At 44.1% G+C, this 18,391-nt stretch overlaps 1 protein-coding gene across 1 annotated transcript in view; it reads right to left on the bottom strand.

Moving 5' to 3' along the window:
- LOC135224733 (serine-protein kinase ATM-like) overlaps positions 1-18,391 on the bottom strand; it is a gene marked incomplete at its 3' end in the record, with an annotated part of 185,357 nt that overhangs the window by 21,027 nt on the left and 145,939 nt on the right. Inside the window, 3 exon segments of the mRNA XM_064264046.1 lie at positions 3,591-3,675; positions 3,787-3,867; positions 13,628-13,736. Coding sequence (XP_064120116.1) covers positions 3,591-3,675; positions 3,787-3,867; positions 13,628-13,736 — 275 coding nt within the window.

Here is an 18,391-nt window from a genome sequence, read left to right as displayed (position 1 = left end):
AAAAAAATACTTTTTTAAAAAATTCACCATAAATTGAAACATTGTTCTAGAGACTTCATATTTGTTTCAAAATTAAGATAAATGATTGAATATTACTATACTGTAAGAGTTTTAGCTTACAATTGCAGTTTTCGACCATTTTGGACAAGTTAAAGTTGACCGAATGTCGAATTTTTTTATATATTTTTTTCTATATGCAAATATTTCGAAAATGAGAAAAGCTACAACCTTCAATTATTTTTTTGTTGTATTCTACATGAAATTGCACACATTTTCATATATAAAACTCTATGAAAAGCCTAATATGAAACAGAGCAAATATTCCGAGAATGCTACGTACGCATTTCAGAGATTTGTGACGGAGAATCCGCGCACGGAGGGAAGGAAAGTTTTTTTTTTAAAAATTCACCATATATCTAAATATTGTGCTAGAGACTTTGAATTTGTTTCAAAAGGAAGATAAATGACTGAATATTACTATACTGTAAGAGTTTTAGCTTACAATTGTGTTTTTTGACCATTTCGGTAGAGTCAAAGTTGACCGAACATGATTTTTTTTCTATTTATCGTGATTTATATGCAAATATTTCGAAAATGAGAAAAGCTACAACCTTCAATTATTTTTGTTGTATTTTACATAAAATTGCGCACATTTTCATATATAAAACTTTATGTAAAGGCTAATTTAAAATGGTGCAAACATTACGACAATCGCACGTATGATTTTTTCGGAAGTTACCGTGCGGACGTGAGGAAAATGTTTTTTTTTCATAAATTCACCATAAATCGAAATATTGTGCTAGAGACTTCCATTTTGTTGCAAAATGAAGGTAAATGATTGAATGTTACTAGAATATAAGAGTTTTAGCTTACAATTGCGATTTTAGACCATTTCGGTAGAGTCAAAGTTGACCGAAGGTTGAAATTTTGGCACTTATCGTTATTTATATGAAAATATTTCAAAACTGATAAAAGCTACAACCATGGGTTGTTTTTAGTTGTATTGTGCATGAAATTGCGCACATTTCTATATTTAAACTTTATGTAACGGCTAATTTAAAATGGTGCAAACATTACGACAATAGCACGTATGATTTTTTCGGAAGAGTTACCGCGCGGACGTAAGGAAAAAGTTTTTTTTCATAAATTCACCATAAATCGAAATATTGTGCTAGAGATGTCCAATTTGTTGCAAAATGAAGGTAAATGATTGAATATTACTAAAATATAAGTGTTTTAGCTTACAATTGCATTTTTTTACCATTTTGGTAGAATCAAAGTGGACCAAAGGTTGAATTTTTGGCACATCGTTATTTATATGAAAATATTTCAAAACTGATAAAAGCTACAATCATGAGTATTTTTTTGTATTCTACATGAAATTGTGCACATTTTCATATAGTATAATACTTCATGTAACGGCTAATTTAAAAGGGTGCAAAAATGATGTCAAAGTGACGAAATAATTTCTGAGATGTGTCACTGATACTTTTTAGTGCGATAAGAAAGAAATTCGCGCTTGCACGCTTGCGCGCCTGCGTAACGATCGTAAACAAACCAACACCTTGATCCGTGAACTCCCATGATCCCCCAAGGCGCATGATTCAAAAGTTTACGGCTGGTAGGCCTATAAGTATTTTTCCGCGAATTTAAAAAAAAAACTTTTCTGTCAACGTAAAATACGTCCAATCGGCACCCAACAGACAATTTATCTCAACGTAAAATACGTCCAATAGGCGTTTAAGGGTTAAGGTTGCCGGCCGGAACCCTTATATATGGGGGTATAGGACAAAAAATGCAGTCATGAAAAAATTCATGGAGCTTCATATGGCAATTGAGAATACATATACGAAATATTTCGTCAAAATTCCTCTTACTATCATAGTTACAGGGTAATTAGTAAACATAACTCAATAAGCCTAAAACATTCATCCGTACAGGAAAATGCAATATTTCTTCTGTTATTGTAAATTTTGATCATTATTGTCAAAGAAATTGTGAGAAATGGCATCTGTAGAGATTCCGTGGGTCACAGAGGGGAGTATCAAGTTCACCCATGATTCAGTGTGAGCACAGACTTCAAGTATAGTCTACACGTTCGAGTTTCACCTCTGACATTAGCTTGCTTTTACATATATTTCTCTATGTTTCGGCAAGAATTTCACCATGCCAACGAGGAAAAGACAAGGAAAACATCTCGCTAACATAGAGACGAAGAAAATTCGCTCTAATATGATTACAGAATATCATAATATATGCGATATTAGCGTAGTTAGTGAAGAGAGAGAGGGAGGGTTGCGTAGTAAGTAAACGCCCCCGTCTTGCCTGAAGCACATGTCACTGTTCCCCAAGCTACGATCTTTGAGCAAAGGGATCTTAATTTATGATAAATAACATAGTTTTGGTTTATTAATACCCAACAAGGAATATGAAATTCATATTAATCATGATTTATTAACATTGTCTTTGTAAAAAGAGAGTACAACTTCGAATTTCACCTCTTGACATTCTCTTGCATTTACGTTTGTTTATTTTTGTTTTGGCAAGAATTTCATCATGCCAGACGTTATACACCAAACCGTCTTTCTTGGGTTGGTTCTCCTGATAAGCCTAATGCCGACCGCACACCTGCATCCTCTCTACCCATGTATCTGGAACGAAAACAAGATGGCGATGCACACCTCTCCCCGCAGGAAAAGGAGCACAATTAGTCATAATTACTTCCCAAAGCACATCCAGATACGTACATCAAAGCTTTGGATTACAGGCAATCCATATGAATATATGATATTCCAAAGCACAGGTAACGAATTAACCGTACCTTAAGAGTTTCTGCACCTACGACTTACTACATGATGAGTACCTCGATGTTGAAATCATCGAAAAAAATATCAGGGCGTTTATCTGCTTCTTGTGATATCCAGGAAGTCTCGCAGCATGAGAAGGCTTCTTGTTCACATCCCTGGAATCCCTAACAACAAATTGAAAACAACAGGGGGCAAACTAAACCGGCTTTAAAAGGACGGAGCAAAGCACGTCCTCACTTAAAGGCAGTAAGAAAATAACTAACGGGGTCACGAGTTAATGAGGGGTATGTGGGTGGCTCCACATGTCTCATGTCTCATGACAAAGCACAGATGCCAATAGTCCCTTGCGTACACAATTATTTTAAACTTTACCGGTTTCCAGCTGGAGCTGAGTATTTATCCTAATGTTAAGACCGAAGGTTTGTTTTGTATATGAACAACTACCTTTTGCTAAGTTACAGGGAGAAGGCTACTTATATGTCTGGACTTCTAACAAGAGTTATCCTTGGGGAAGTAGCAATTATCAACATGTAATTTGACAATCTATTCACTGCACCTTGCACAAGGATAATTATTTGGTTAATTTTTCACAACTGTCCTTCTTACTTCGATTATTGGTGGCAACAATAGGAATCTACATTCCCCACTTAATTTATCTACTATTCCTCAGCAGCAGTGAATTATAACTAAACTAACAAATATTTTACCTCATTACAACTCATTACCTTTATGCGAATAATTTCCAACTCTAAATGAAGATTAACTATATGCAATACTACTCACCTTCAGTTGGATTTGGTAACACAGCTTGCAGGATGCTTTGACGAGCATCCCTCACCTGGCTGCCAAACAAAGCGGCTGACTCACTCTGTATCAAAAAGTAACTTGTTATGGTATGGGTATCAAAGATACAGAGAAAGGATAAATCAACACAGTAACGTATTTCCTGTTACAATAACTCAATTTCAATTTTTCTTACCTTAAATGAATTGGGTAGGGAAACTTTCTGAAGCAGAACTCTTAGGGTAGTCAGAGCCTCCTCAGTCATACTAACATGCCCCTGAAAAGAAAACATTATAAAAGTTCAAAATAAATTGTAAAAGGCAACAAATTTTATTAATATTGTACCCAGTGTGAAAGGTCTTAAAAATAATGATGCCCTGATCCAGAAGTTTAATCAGAGACAATGTGTTTGGGGTATGTAGATACTTTAGATTTGAACTCATAGGATTCTGCATGGCCAGGGGTAATGACCAGTATCGGTAAAACTTTAAAAGGTAAGCCTTTACAGGTGAGGGATCTTTCAACTCCCAAGACAGACCATTCATGCCAAAAATCTACCAGAATGTTGATAGGCCATGCCTTCTTGTTATGTATTTATAGAAATGGCCGTTGAGATTTATCTTGTTCCTCCTGGGCTAATTGGTTAGCTGCTGCTTTGATCCTACTCTGGATTGCATTTCAATAGAACAGCAGTGTTAATGTCTTTCCCTGCTTGAAAACCTGTTAATAAATGCTCTCTGCACCATTTTAATCCACAGCACAGCAGTTTCATCACCAATGAATACCTGCTATAGAATATATTTTGCTCTTTTGTAAGTTTCCTGATGGTGTCCAGAAACTCAACTGCTTCTTGGCTGGTAGAAATGCCTCTCATATAATCTTTACATTTTGCATTCGCTGAATCTGCAGTCTGCAGAGCTAATTCCTTTGCTTTATAATATCCTTAGGGATTTGCATAAGGACTGGCCTTTTCTCAAATCCTATGAAAATGTATCTGGATGACATTTTTAGTCATCCTGCACCCACAGAAATGTATCTGCTCCAAAAAACAAGAAAGAGAATGATTTCACAGATGAAAGATGCGTATCTGCACCTGCCAGGGTAGCTGTACCAAAAGCTTCAAAAAAACACCCAAAGAGATGAACAAATAGATTCTCATATATCATAAGTACTGAGGCTGTAGTTGATTATCTTAGAATATTCTTATTTGGAAATGGACTAAAGGGGGCAAACTCCCAGTCAGTTAAGGATACTGCAAACTAAACCAGCTTTAAAGAGAGAGAGAGTAATCACATCCTCTCTTAAAGGCAGAAAGAAAGTAAATGATGCGCTCATGGGATGCCCAAGGCATTGTGGTAGCTCCCATATACACCATGGGCAAGCACAGACGCCAATAGTTCCTGGATTACACAGGTTTTTTATTAATTTTACCAGATTTACAGCTGGCACTAGAAGATTATCCTAAAGTTAAGAATAATTCAAACTTTATGGGTAGAGCTTTGATGGCTCAAGTGTAGGTATATACACTGCTATCAACCAATGGCAATACTAGGAATGACTTAGCTAATCACTTCATTCTGTTTTGTGCATAATGTCCTTCAGACGGGATGCGGGTAGGCTCCAATCATATAATCACTGGGTAGGTATATACAAAACCTTATTTCATCATAAAAATATCATATTTGTATATGTGACTTACCCAGTAATTATAATGTTGATTCCACCTTAAGGGGGCTGGCTGGCTAATGCCATTTTTTAAGGACAGGACTTTGATATTCATACCACTTAATGAAGTGCCTTTGACCATCGGTTTTGTGACGCCAAGGCAATTTATCCCGAAAATAACCATTTTTCAAATTCTATCTCCTCCCTTGATATTTAATATTAAGACCTGGGATTACTACCATATATAGACCTGATGTAGACCTCCATTCGAATGAGGAGTTTTTTTTCTAAAAGTCATTTTTTTGCTAGATATGAATTTTTTATTATGGTAAAATAATAAACCCTATAAATCTGGAAAAAAAATAAAAAAAAAAAAAGATGAAACAAAAATGGGAAAAAAGGGCTTGATTTGATTGTTCTATAATATCTTTCTGAGTTATATACCAAGTTTCAATGTTATAGCTTTAAAACTAAGTGAGAAAATAGATTTTGAAGATCAATAAGTACAGTTTTAAGATACGGGCATTCAAAGTTTTCCTTCGTATTTTTATTAAGACAATGTTAACAAATAATGATTATTACGAATGTATATTGGCTCAATCTTGAATAGTCAGTGGGATTTGAGAAGGTATCTATTTGCAATCCTATATACAAATATGAGAGCAATTTTATCATATTGCATTACTCTGACATCTAGATTCCATGGAAAACGTTTGTAAAAGCATCGGCGCATGTATCAAGTTCACCAACAACATTGTAGTCTCTCTTAGACACTTTGTAGTCACCACTGGCAACTCTGCGTCGGCCGCTAGCCCAGCGACTGTCGACGCTTTCGCCTGTTCAAACTCTTGTAAACGGCTTCATCCGCTTGCTTTGAGCTTACCAGCCACTGACTTCTTGACTTTCTTGCTGATTGGGCTGTGACAGTCCTAATTCGAAGATGAAGAAGAATTTACTCTTCTCTTGCCCAAAGGATCAATCACGAAATCCCGTATCCTCCACCGCTTGACTGGTACACTCGGTGACGCCATTGAACTTAGCTATGACACCATCTAGAGGAAGAAGACAAAGAAGAAGACGAATCACAACTTTTCTTTTTGTGTTTCTTAGCAATTTTCACCTCTAGATCCTGTTTATTCTTCATTACTGTATGTCCCAATGAGTCAGAAAGTGTATTAGGTTCTGGAGGCAGCCAAGTAGATCGAGAATCAGTAGTCTGTGACGTCATGACTACCGCCATTTTGCAAGCGGTTTTGGCTATGACGTCATCACACTTGATGGAAGCGTGAGGCTGTTTATAGTACTCTTGCAGCCAAGATCAAGACCCAACCTTCTGTGGCATTTCTACTTTACAAGGATGTGACAGTCCTGGCTCGAAGATGAAGAAGAAATTATTCTTCTCCTCTTGGCACGAGGATCAGTCCCGAAGTCCCTGATTCTAGCCTTTTCCAACTCATCACAGCAGCCAAACTAGACTAACTTTCCATCATTCACTTGTTCGACAATTACAACTACTTCTTGTGCTTTCATAAAATAGGGATGTAACAATCCTGGCTCGAAGATGGAGAAGAAACTTCTCTTGGCTCGAGGATCAGCTACGAAGTCCCTATTCTTCCAGGATTGGCAGGAGAACGCAATGGCGTCAAAGCCAGTCACCTGAGCTTGTTGACGCCTATGCGGAAGGATACAGAGGAAAGACTTGTGTCTTTTCCATAATGTGACTTATATCTCCTAACGCTTGTAATTTCTCTCAAAAATAACAATGTCGAAAATTGTATTTTTCCTAACTATACAAACCTGAGGTCCTTTACAATAGGAATGTAACTTGCGGCAGCTGGAACCAGTCGTAAGCTTTGAACAAGGGAGTTCGGTAGTTAACTGCTTGTCCGACAGTGCGCGCACCGCGCGACTGGGAGATGAAGATCCACTTTGCTTTAGGGCCAGGAAACGCAGAGTGAGGGGTGGCATGAGGTATGTGTAAAGGACCTCAAGTTTGTATAGTTAGGAAAAATACAATTTTCGACAAATTGTTATTTGTTACGATACGAATACAAACCATCGGTCCTTTACAATAGGAAGACTCACTTCTTGGTGGGAGGAATCTGAGTCTTAAGAACAGACTGGTGTTCGCCCAACCTTGGTTCCCTCCCTGGTCGTAAGAGCAGAGGGAGGGATCCTAGCCTCTGCCCAATGATCGGGGTATGTACCGCAGGATCAATGGTCAGACCTCTGGACCCAAGTAATAAGAGGGAGGCAAGCGTACCTCTTAAAACTAGCAAGCAAGAACTTGTTCCTATTGCAAGAGGCAATATGAAGTCATGGGTTTGTCTCTTGTTGGCTTCCACTTTCCCTCCCCTTGTTGGGGGAAGTGGTGGATATTCGCTCCTATCCCTACTGAAAGGGATAGGATGGGGCTCGGTCGAGTAGCTCACCTGCATCGTCTACTGTTCCAGCGTAGTGACGACCGCGTAACTCTGCCCACAGGTAGAGGGGGAGAAAAAGATGGGGAAGAGAAGCCAGTCACACTCTCATTCACTCATCCATTCATGCAGTCACACAAGGATGCGATGCTGTTCGGTCCGCTCAGGTGCTGGATAAGCTACACAACGTGTTGAGCAGCCACCACGGGTCCTAAGGAACAAGTGTCCAAGGACCTGTGGGCTATATCCTGAAGGTAGAGGGAGGTGCATGTGGTCTGGACCAGACCCCTGCCTTCAGTACCTGCGCCACGGAGTTCTTGCATAACACGAAGAAAGGACCAATATCTCTGACTTCGTGGGCTCTTGGATGAAGGGTACGGATGTCGTCGCTACCATCAGCTTCGTATGCCCTCCTGATCACCTCACGCAGCCAGAAAGAAAGTGTGTTCCTGTAACTTCTTCTTGGTCATCCCGGTGCTAACGAAGAGGTGTCAACACTCAGACCTGAGGTGTAGAGTTTTCTTCAGATAGAGCCATCGCGCCCTCACAGGACAAAGCAGCATCTCCTTCGCATCGAAGGCAGTGAAGTCCATCAGGGAGGGGATTGTGAAGGACTCGAACTGATCGGCAGGGACCGAAGGATTCCGAGTCTTCGCTACAAAGTTCGGTACAAAATCGAGCGTCACAGATCCCCATCCCCTGGATGCTTGACTTCGCAGGAAAAGCCATGCAGTTCCCTAAGAGGAAAAGAAGGGAATAGTCGCTCTGACCTATCCCTCTTCTCGACATGATCTTCGGTGATGTCCAGTACCCATACTGGTCTATCCATCTGCAGCGAAGTGTCTCGCATTCTCGAATCCCATTGCAGCGAAGTCTCTCGCAGTTTCGTATCCCCCTGCGGCGAAGTCTCTCTGTCTCCGTAGTGGATAGGACACCGACACTCCATGGTAGGTGTCAATGGTATGGGTACTGGGACAAGCTAGTAGGACGAAGTAATGATTGATCTGGAACAACCAAACTAAGTCCACAGAGTAGCTCGCAACTGACTTGGGCGCTTTGACAGCTGCCGACTGACTGCGTTCGGTTGTGTGAGGCAAGCTGTCCAAGCATCCGAGCAAGACAAGTGACCTTCGCCTTTAAAGGGGTATGCCGAGAGACCATACAAATCATCTATTTGTTTGCCACCGATGCTGGACGGCGAGGTGATGATTCTCTTAAGGCATGTGCCCAACAGGCGAAAGTCAATTGCCTTCTAGAGACCGAGGTCCCTGATGGCAAGACAGAATTCTCATAGTAGTTGAATCTCAGCTAAGGAGAAACAACACTATGTGCCGTTGAAGACGAAGGTGGAAGGTGAATGACCCCTACGTCTTCACAGCCGAATCAAGAGAAGTAATTCTCAAGATTCTGAACCTGTGCTTAAAAAGGACTGAAAACGCTAAACCACTATTTCATTGCTGTTCGGAGAGAAGTCATAGTTGCAATGAAAGCGGGGCGCTTTTCAGTAATGAAAACACAGGGATGTACTGCCTGAAGAACTGCTTCTCATGGGCTGATCATCATCTTCTTTAGGTTATCCAGCGAGGATAATATACTTAAAGTAGAGCTGGCAGGGCGGGGAACAGGCGATGTCTTCCGTTATACATCTGTAATTCGGGGTGAACAATGAACAATTGCACACCTACGAATACAAGATATTTTTAGTAGACAACTCAGATGCCTGAAGAAATCATTCTGCATTATTGCAGGGGTGCAATGCAGCGGGAGACTAGGCTACAGACTTCTGTTACCGTGCGGTAAACAAGGAAGATGATAGAGTCTATTGGGAGATATCTCTGTCTGAAAATTCTCGCAATGTCCAAGGCGATGCAGTAGAGATGGTCATTCATGTATGCGAGAATCCCAGTCAATCAGAGACCTAAGTCTGTGATTGTCAGGCAGAGATATGGTTCGGTAGTCAATCATTGTAGAGGAGAGAGACATAAACCGCCCGTTCATCTCGGTGGCTATCGAGCTGCAGGTCTGGACCAGCGGCTTCTTGTGGAGAAAAGCTGGACCAAGGAACGGAGCATCGGTATTGTGTCAGGGGAGCTGTTATGAGAGCTCCTCCCCTGCCTACCAGCAGAACCGGTAGGCTGGGAGGACTGTGGTGATCATCAACCACGGTGATGGTCGAGTTGCTGGTCTGGACCAGCGGTTTTCCTGCCTTCAGGAGATCACTGGCGATCGAGCCGCAGGCCTGGTCGTGTGGCTCTCCTGGGGAGAGCGGCTAGACCGAGTGCAGCAGCAACGGTCCCAACGGTGATCTCCCCGAGGTCGTTGTGCTGACAAATCAGCACAATGACCTCAGCAAAATTCCTCTGGATCTCAAGAGTGACCGCATCTTGAGAAGTAGGACCATCAAGCCCTTCCAGCGAGAGCGATTCCAAAGACCCTCCTCCTTCAGAGGGAGGAACAGAGGCAGACCCCTCCCGGTTTCCTCCTGCCACTTGTGCATACGACCTGGTCGGTCCGAGGACCATGCCTGGCACGTAGGGCGTCGTGGCGGGATCGTGAGGGTGCGCCCCTCACGATCACTCCTTGTTATCTCGCCCTTCCCGGTGTAACCCGAGTAAGTTGGAGGAACAGGAGAGGAAGACCTGATGCTCCCCCCTCGCTCACCGGCAGAACCGGTGTGCTTGGGGGGGGGGGGGGGGGGGGGGGTGGGGGGGGGGGGGGGGGGGGGTCCAGGCGATCACCAACCCGCGGTGGCGATCGAGTTGCAGGCCTGGTCGTGCCGCTCCCCTGGGGCGAGCGGCTGGACCGAGAACAGCGGCCCCAGTCCCGTGCGTCAGGGGAGCTGCTGCTGGTCCCCTTATCCGTCCGGTCCCGGTGGGAGTGGCGGTCAGGGGACCTGCAGAGACCACTGTTGCGATGGAACCTTTGCCCGTTTTCACGGCGCATCGAACCGCTGGAACCAGCCGAGGCTGGTTCCTGCAATCGAGGGGACCTCTTACCAGCCTCCGCCCGTGGTCGGTCTAGGACCGTCACAGCAACACTGGTAACCAGCTGGTTGCTACGAGAGCGATCGCTGGCCTAGCGAGTCACCTGAGCGGCTCTTGCCAGCCTTCTGCTCCGTGCCTTGGTCCTGGCGCCGAGCGAACTCGGACGTCTGGGCCTTGGCTGCATGGTCGCCCGCGGGCGCCCATACACTCAGTACCTCTCACGAACGAGAGGCCGAGCCGGAACCTGGTGTAGCGGCAGCGCCCCTACACCAGGCGAGGAAGTACCGGTGTTATCCGGAACTCCTCTGGTCCCCGTCTTCTTCTTCCTTACGGAAGGAGAGACAGGCCCTGCTCCCGAAGGAGCAGGAGGACCAGCAGGACCTCCCATCCCACCGGAGTGAGACGGGCCCTTAGAAGTTTCCAAAGGAGCCTTCTTAGGGGTGAAGGAGGAGCCTTCTTCTTCCTCGGCTTGAAGCCTTGGGAGTTGAAGGGGAAGAGGCGGCAGCAGGCGACAAAGACGACGGCGAAGACGACGACGACACCTTCCTCTTCTTCTTCTTCTTCTTTGTCAGCTCCCTCAGGACAGACGTCAAGTCCTCCATCCAGGATGGAGCCGGGGCTGCTGTTGCCGAAGCAACAGGGCCCGGCTGCACCTGTCCGGAAGGACCAGCGTCTGGGGCAGCAACACCGCAGGCTGGAACGACGTCGGCAGGTGCGTGAACAGCAGCAGCGGCAGGTAAGGCAGACGGGGCAGCAGCCAGCGACATCCTGGGTACCGGCGGCAGATCCAGGGGCGAGCTCTTTGGGCAACGGAAGACCGGGGCTGGCAGCACGAAGAACCCGAAGGGGAAGGCACGCCCCTCCTCGGCACGGCAGCGATCGGGCCCTGCACAGTGGCCGTTCGCGCGCGCGCGAGGGGGGAGGGGGGGGGGGGGCACCCCGAGTGAACAGAAGACTACGAATACAAATGCATGTCGGGTAACGAGCGCCCTCCTCTACGCTCGATGGATCAGACGAAGAGAAGGACCTCGAAACCCCCCCCCCCCAAAAGGGAAGGTGCCAACCACGGGAGCTGAGTAGGGGGCAGGAAAGAAGACGCAGTGTCCGAAACCAAGGGAGTAGCAGAGAGCTTCCGACGACTCCTTGGCAGGTCTACGCTCCTCCCCACCCTCGCACAGAACCCACTGCATCTCCGACCAATTACACAAATGTTACAAGGCTCGGGCCGAGAGCATTCACGCCCTCGGCACCGAGCGCAAATGAGGATCAATCTTCGGAAAAGAGCGGAAGACCCCACACTTGTGGCCCTCCACCCCCGGCCACACTCTACGGTTGATGGGGGGGCGCGGGGATAGCTCCATGTCCGATGATCCATTAAATCAATGTAATAAAAGATGAAAAAGACAGTACGTACTTACAATTCACTTTCAAACACTGACAACCCAGTTGAAAAATTCACAACAAAAGCAAAGCATACGATGATGAAGCGGGCAGAGCGATGATGAACACGTCCTCCACACACATGGCCAAATGCAAAAGTGGTTCTTCACCTCCCAGTCGCGCTGCGCAAGCACTGTCGGACAAGCAGTTAACTACCGAACTCCCTTGTTCGAAGCTTACGACCGTTCCAGCTACCGCTAGTTACCTTCCTATTGTAAAAGGACCGATGGTTTGTATAACGTACCGGAACAAACCTGCATGTTAACCGAAACGAGGGTAAGCAATCCTGTTGTTCGGTGATAATGACCACCCTGAGTGGTTGCCAAACAATACCACTAGACAACTCAAAGTCAAAACCAGAAAATCTTGTGAGGTCCGAAAGGCTGTCCTGAGTTTCAGGTTAATTTAGAGAATGTATTGTTCATCTCGGTCACACACTAGAGGAACTACCTTACAGGTATGCATCTATTACTCAGACTCTTGTTGCAAGGAGAATATACAAGTATATTTATAGGCTCCTGTTAATCAAGCACCAGCCTAATTCTTCTTCACTTCAAAAGAGAAACAGAATAAGGACTGGAAGCAGACCTTCATTCTCTAATGAAGAGAGCAAACAAGAACCTATCACAAAGGGTGGCTTCCACGGTAATAACAAGACACTGAAGACTACTAGTTCATGCTGAACTGGTTGTTCCCAAAACGGGAACGCTGGAGATATGGAGCTCTGACTACTTAGTGATATCCATCCTGAACAAATGAACCTACATTCGGTGAGATCCTAAAATCGAACTAGGAACATAGGCTCTCACATCTGAACTCTGGGGAGTGGACTCCATAGAGTTCCTCTTATTCCCTCATCCATCTCATTGTAACCCAGGAAGTAGAGGGAAAAAGGCGAGGAGGATCGTTACGGGCTGCTCTGAGAGTCCATGCTGGCATTGTGATGGCTTAATCTTCAATAATAACAACAGAGGAGGACTGACCATTCTTGCCCCCTCTTTACCTGTTTTATCACGGTGTACAATAAATTATATCCATCTAAAATGCACCAAAAAATGTTATGAATGGTGCAAGGTGACAATAAAACAATATCTAAAGATGGGTGACACAAACCCTTCACCAATACAATATGCTTTAAATATCACTTAGGGCAAGCTTATCACTTACTGGCCAATTCGCTTACCAAACAAGTTGTAGGAATAGAATCAGGTTATTAAGTGATGAGTGTCTGTACACATTACTGTATTCTCACAGTAAAATAGATTAATCTGTACCACATATATACCTTTTAGACCAAACTAAACATTTTCAGTTCTCTTTACAACATTTCTGACAGAGGCAATGCATCTACAAGTTCACAGAAATGGCAGAAAGCTCTAAAATATATTCATTTAATTATTGATGAAAATTATGAAGTCCATGAACTCAAAACATGCAAATTTGATGGTCAACTGTATTTCCTGTCTAGTATAGACTATAAATGCATACTGAGATGAAATAAGATAGTCAACATCAGCAAAGCACTTACCTCACAAAAGAGTTTAAAAATATTGATGTTCGGTATAATTAAATCTAATTCCATTAAAACTCTAATTAATTTTAAACCAGGTCGACTGCACAGCTTCCCGCTTACTAGTCTGTGGAAAATACAAACCATTATCAGTTTAAGTCTTGGACAGATGCACAACAAGATATATTATGGAGATATATTTATGAGAGAAAATAAACAAATCCAGCCACAAAATATTTGAAAGCTTTTAACACTTATCAAAAGGCAAAATAAGTATAATCAACATACAGGCAAGGATAATGATGGATTACAAACACCTGGTGCTTGCAAAATTATTTCACAGTTATTTTGCCATCAAAATGACTGCTTTTACCAAATGGACACAATACCTATTCAACTACTATTATCTACAAATTTTGATTCATACAAATTCAAGAATAAACTGGCAATATTAGGACCAATAATTGACAACCATACAGATACATATTATTTGTCTATAGAGTATATCAAAATTTAATAATAGACAATTCAAATGATCAATTGCACTCATACATCCAAGGTGGTTGCTTATGCATACATAGAGCAGTCATAAAAATGTGTAGTGACTATAGGCTAGCCTAGGCTATGCTACCTATATGCCACCTAAAACTCCTACTGTAAACCTGGCTATGAAAATATTAATCCAAAGAAACAAGAATTATCCATGTTGTCTTTTTATAAAAAAAATACCCAGTGAAAACGAAATAGCCAAAAGATATAATACAGTGGTACCTCGAGATACGAAAGGCTCAACTTACAAAATACTCAAGACACGAAAGCTGACACGAAAAATTTTAGCTACAAAAGCTAGAATACAGTGGTCGGGGCCTCGCAATACGAAAGGCCCAACTTACAAAATACTCAAGACACGAAAGCTGACACGAAAAATTTTACTGCTCTACATACAAAAAGTTTTCAAGATACGTAAGGTTTCTGAAATTCCAAGATTCGCCCGATAACAATTTTGAAACTTGCGCCGCGCGCCGCCATCCTAGTTCTAGTAGACTCGCCACCATCCTCCTGCTCTCCCATTGGTTCCTGATGCTAGCCAAGCCATGAGATCCTTCTCTCCTATTGGACAGCATCCCTCCCATCATGCATCTTACGTGGTGGCGTTCCTTCGCTCGGCCACTTCGCACCCGAAGCTTTATTGTACACATGCAGCATTCGTTTGGTCCAACAATTTCGTTTTGTATCGTAAATTCGTTAGTGATTTCGTTGTGCTACTTTATCGTGTTGTGAGAACCTAATTAGTATACGTACTACATACGTAACTTAATTACGTACAGTACATATAGTCATGGGTCCCAAGAAAGTTGCTGAAGTTCACAGAAAGAAGAGAATGCTTTCTATGGAGACAACGATGGAGATAATAAAAAAGTATGAAGCTGGCTTGCGGTTGAGTGTGATCGCTAAGGAATACGGCCGAAATCCGTCCACGATAGGCACCATCCTTATGCAGAGGGAAGCCATCAAAGCAGCTACACCTTCTAAGGGCGTGACTATTTTGTCCAACAAGAGGAGCCATGTGCATAATGAAATGGAAAGGCTGCTTCTTGTATGGATCGAGGACAAAGAAATCAATGGCGATATGATAACCGAGACAGCAATCTGCCAGCGATATTTTCGGCGATTTGATTGCCCAAGCCGAAGACGAAGGTAGATAGGGGACATCAACGGCAACCCCAGAGTTCAAGGCTTCTCATGGGTGGTTCAAAAAATTCCGTAAACGGACTGGCATCCATTCAGTGGTGAAGAAATTGAAATTACGTAAAGTATAAAAAATAAAAAAATGTAAAAATCAAAAAAAGACAAAATAAATTTTATTTTAAGTTTTTTGTAAAGTTAAGTGTTACAGTTTTGTTAATATGATTTGTAAAGTTTAGTTTGTTTTTCTGACATTTTTTTATGTGTTTCGTAAAGTTAAGTGTACGTATCTGCCGTTTGTCCTCCTCCTCCTCTGCCGCCACTTTCGGAGATAGCCTCACTCGAAAGGTAAGCTTCCACATTTTACGTTACAGTAATAATATTTCTTGTACACTAATATACACTTCATTTACAGGTTTTGCATTTTTATTCTTAATTTAGGTATTGAATGGTCCAAATTGTTGTAGTATTTCAGTGTTTATAGGTCAATTTAGCTTTATTATGAAATTTACTGGGGTGTTTTTGGAGGGCTTGGAACGGATTAGCCATTTTACATGTAAAATGTGGTCCAAGATACGAAAAACTCATGATACGAAAGGCGCCTCGGAACGGATTAATTTCGTATCTCGAGGTACTACTGTACTTTACTAAGCAAAATATGTCACTGAAGAACTCTATCACTGTAGCCTAGCCTAAAATAACAATTTGTCGAAAATTGTATTTTTCCTAACTATACAAACCTGAGGTCCTTTAACAATAGGAAGGTACTTAGCGGCAGCTGAAACGGTCGTAAGCTTCAAACAAGGGGGTTCGGTAGTTAACTATTTGTCCAGCAGTTGGCGGTCAGCTCAACTCCGAGGAGAGGAGTCACTTTGCTTTAAGCCCAGGAAATGCAGAGTGAGGGGTGGGATGAGGTGGGACTATGTGTAAAGAACCTCAGGTTTGTATAGTTAGGAAAAATACAATTTTTGACAAATTGTTATTTGTTCCCATACGTATACAAACCCTTGGTCCTTTAACAATAGGAAGACTCGCTTCTTGGTGGGTGGAATCTGAGTCTTATGAACAGACTAGTGTTCGTCCTACCTTGGTTCCCTCCCTGGTCGTAAGAGCAGAGGGAGGGATCCTAGCCTCTGCCCAGCTGATAGGGGTGTGCGCCGCAGGATCAGTGGCCAGACTTCTGGACCAAATTTATAAGAGGGAGGCAAGCGTACCCCTTATAAATAGCAAAAGGCAAGAACTAGTTCCTACTTCAAGAGCCAAAATGAAGTCATGGGTTTGTCTCTTGTTGGCTTCCACTCCCCCCCCTTGTTGGGGAGTGGCAGATAAATACTCCTATCCCTACTGAAAGGGATAGGATGGAGCTCGGTTGTGTAGCTTACCTGCATCAGCCTCCTGTTCAGCGTAGTGACGACCGCGGCCCTCTGCCCACAGGTAGAGGAGAAGAACGAAGGAGGAAGAGAAGCCAGTCACACTTTCTTTCACTCATCCATTCATGCAGTCACACAAGGATGCGATGCTGTTCTGTCCGCTCGGGTGCTGGGTAAATCACACTTGTTGAGCAGCCACCATGGGTCCCAAGGAAAAAGTGTCCAATGACCTGTGGGTAATATCCCGAAGGTAGAATGAAGTGAAGGTGGTCTGGTTGGTCCAAACCCCTGCCTTCAGAACCTGCGCCAGGGAGAAGTTCTTGTGGAACGCAAGGGTTGGACCAATACCACTGACTTCGTGGCCTCTCGGAGGAAGGGTACGGGTGTCGTCACTACCATCCGTATCGTACGCCCTCCTGATCACCTCACGCAGCCAGAAAGAAAGTGTTCTTGGAAACTTTTTTCTTGGTAACCCCGGTGCTAACGAAGAGGCGTCGACACTCAAGCCTGAGGTGTCGAGTTCTCTTCAGATAGCGCCATAGCGCCCTCACAGGACAAAGCAGCATCTCATCTGCATCATTATCGGTGAAGTACTTCAGGGAGGGGATCGTGAAAGACTCGAACCGGTCATCAGGGACCGAAGGATTCTGAGTCTTTGCTACGAAGTTCGGGATGAAATCGAGCATCACGGATCCCCATCCACTGGAATGCTTGACGCCGAAGGAAAGACCATGAAGTTCCCCTACTCTCTTCGCCGATGCCAGGGCCAGCAGGAAGAGGGTCTTGAGGGTCAGATCTCTGTCTGATGACTCTCGAAGTGGCTCGAAGGGTCTGAGAGTCAAACTCCTAAGGACGAGAGTCACATCCCACTCCAGGGCCCTGAGTTCCCTGGGTGGGCAAGACCTCTCGAAGCTCTTCATTAGGAGGGAGATCTCAAAAGAGGAGGAGATATCCACACCTCGCACTTTAAGGACTAGGGCCAGGGCGGCTCTGTGTCCTTTAACTGTAGAGATGGAGAGGAGCTTCTCTCGGCGACGGAAGACAAGGAAATCTGTTACCTGCTGAATAGAGGCTCTGAGAGGAGAGAGATCCCGTCCACAACACCAACCACAGAAGATGGACCATTTCCCCTGGTATACAGCTGCAGAGGACTGTCTGAAGTATCTGGCCATCTCTGTTGCTGCGCTGGGAGAAAAGCCTCTCGCTCGCAAGAGATGGTGGATAACAGCCAGCCGTGAAGACAAAGGGACTCGACGGACCGGTGGTACCGTTCTACGTGTGGCTGGCACAGGAGGTTGTGCCAGGGGTGAATCTCTCTCGGTAGTTCGGCGAGCAGAGACAGCAGGTCCGGGTACCAAAAGGCTTGAGGCCGTTTGGGTGCCACCAGGATCATCCGAAGATTTGTGGTGATCAGCGCCCTGCTGATCACTTTGCGAATCAGACAGAACGGGGGAAAGGCGTATACGAAGAGGTTGTCCCACGGGTGTTGATGAGCATCCTCTGCAGCTGCCCATGGGTCCGGCACAACCGAGTAGAAAACCTGGTGTTTTCTGTTGTGCCGGGTGGCGAAAAGATCCACGACTGGACGCCCCGACAGGTTGAAGAGCCTTTCTGCCACGTCTGGGTGAAGGGACCACTCGGTTCCTATCACCTGATCCTGACGGCTGAGCTTGTCGGCAACCACATTCCTCTTGCCTGGAATGTAGCGGCCTGACAGGGGCTGAAG

This window comes from Macrobrachium nipponense, chromosome 12, assembly GCF_015104395.2.
Source record: "Macrobrachium nipponense isolate FS-2020 chromosome 12, ASM1510439v2, whole genome shotgun sequence".
Lineage (NCBI taxonomy): Eukaryota > Metazoa > Arthropoda > Malacostraca > Decapoda > Palaemonidae > Macrobrachium > Macrobrachium nipponense.
Note: the sequence above shows the minus strand (reverse complement) of the source record. Positions and strands in the feature narration are given on the sequence as shown.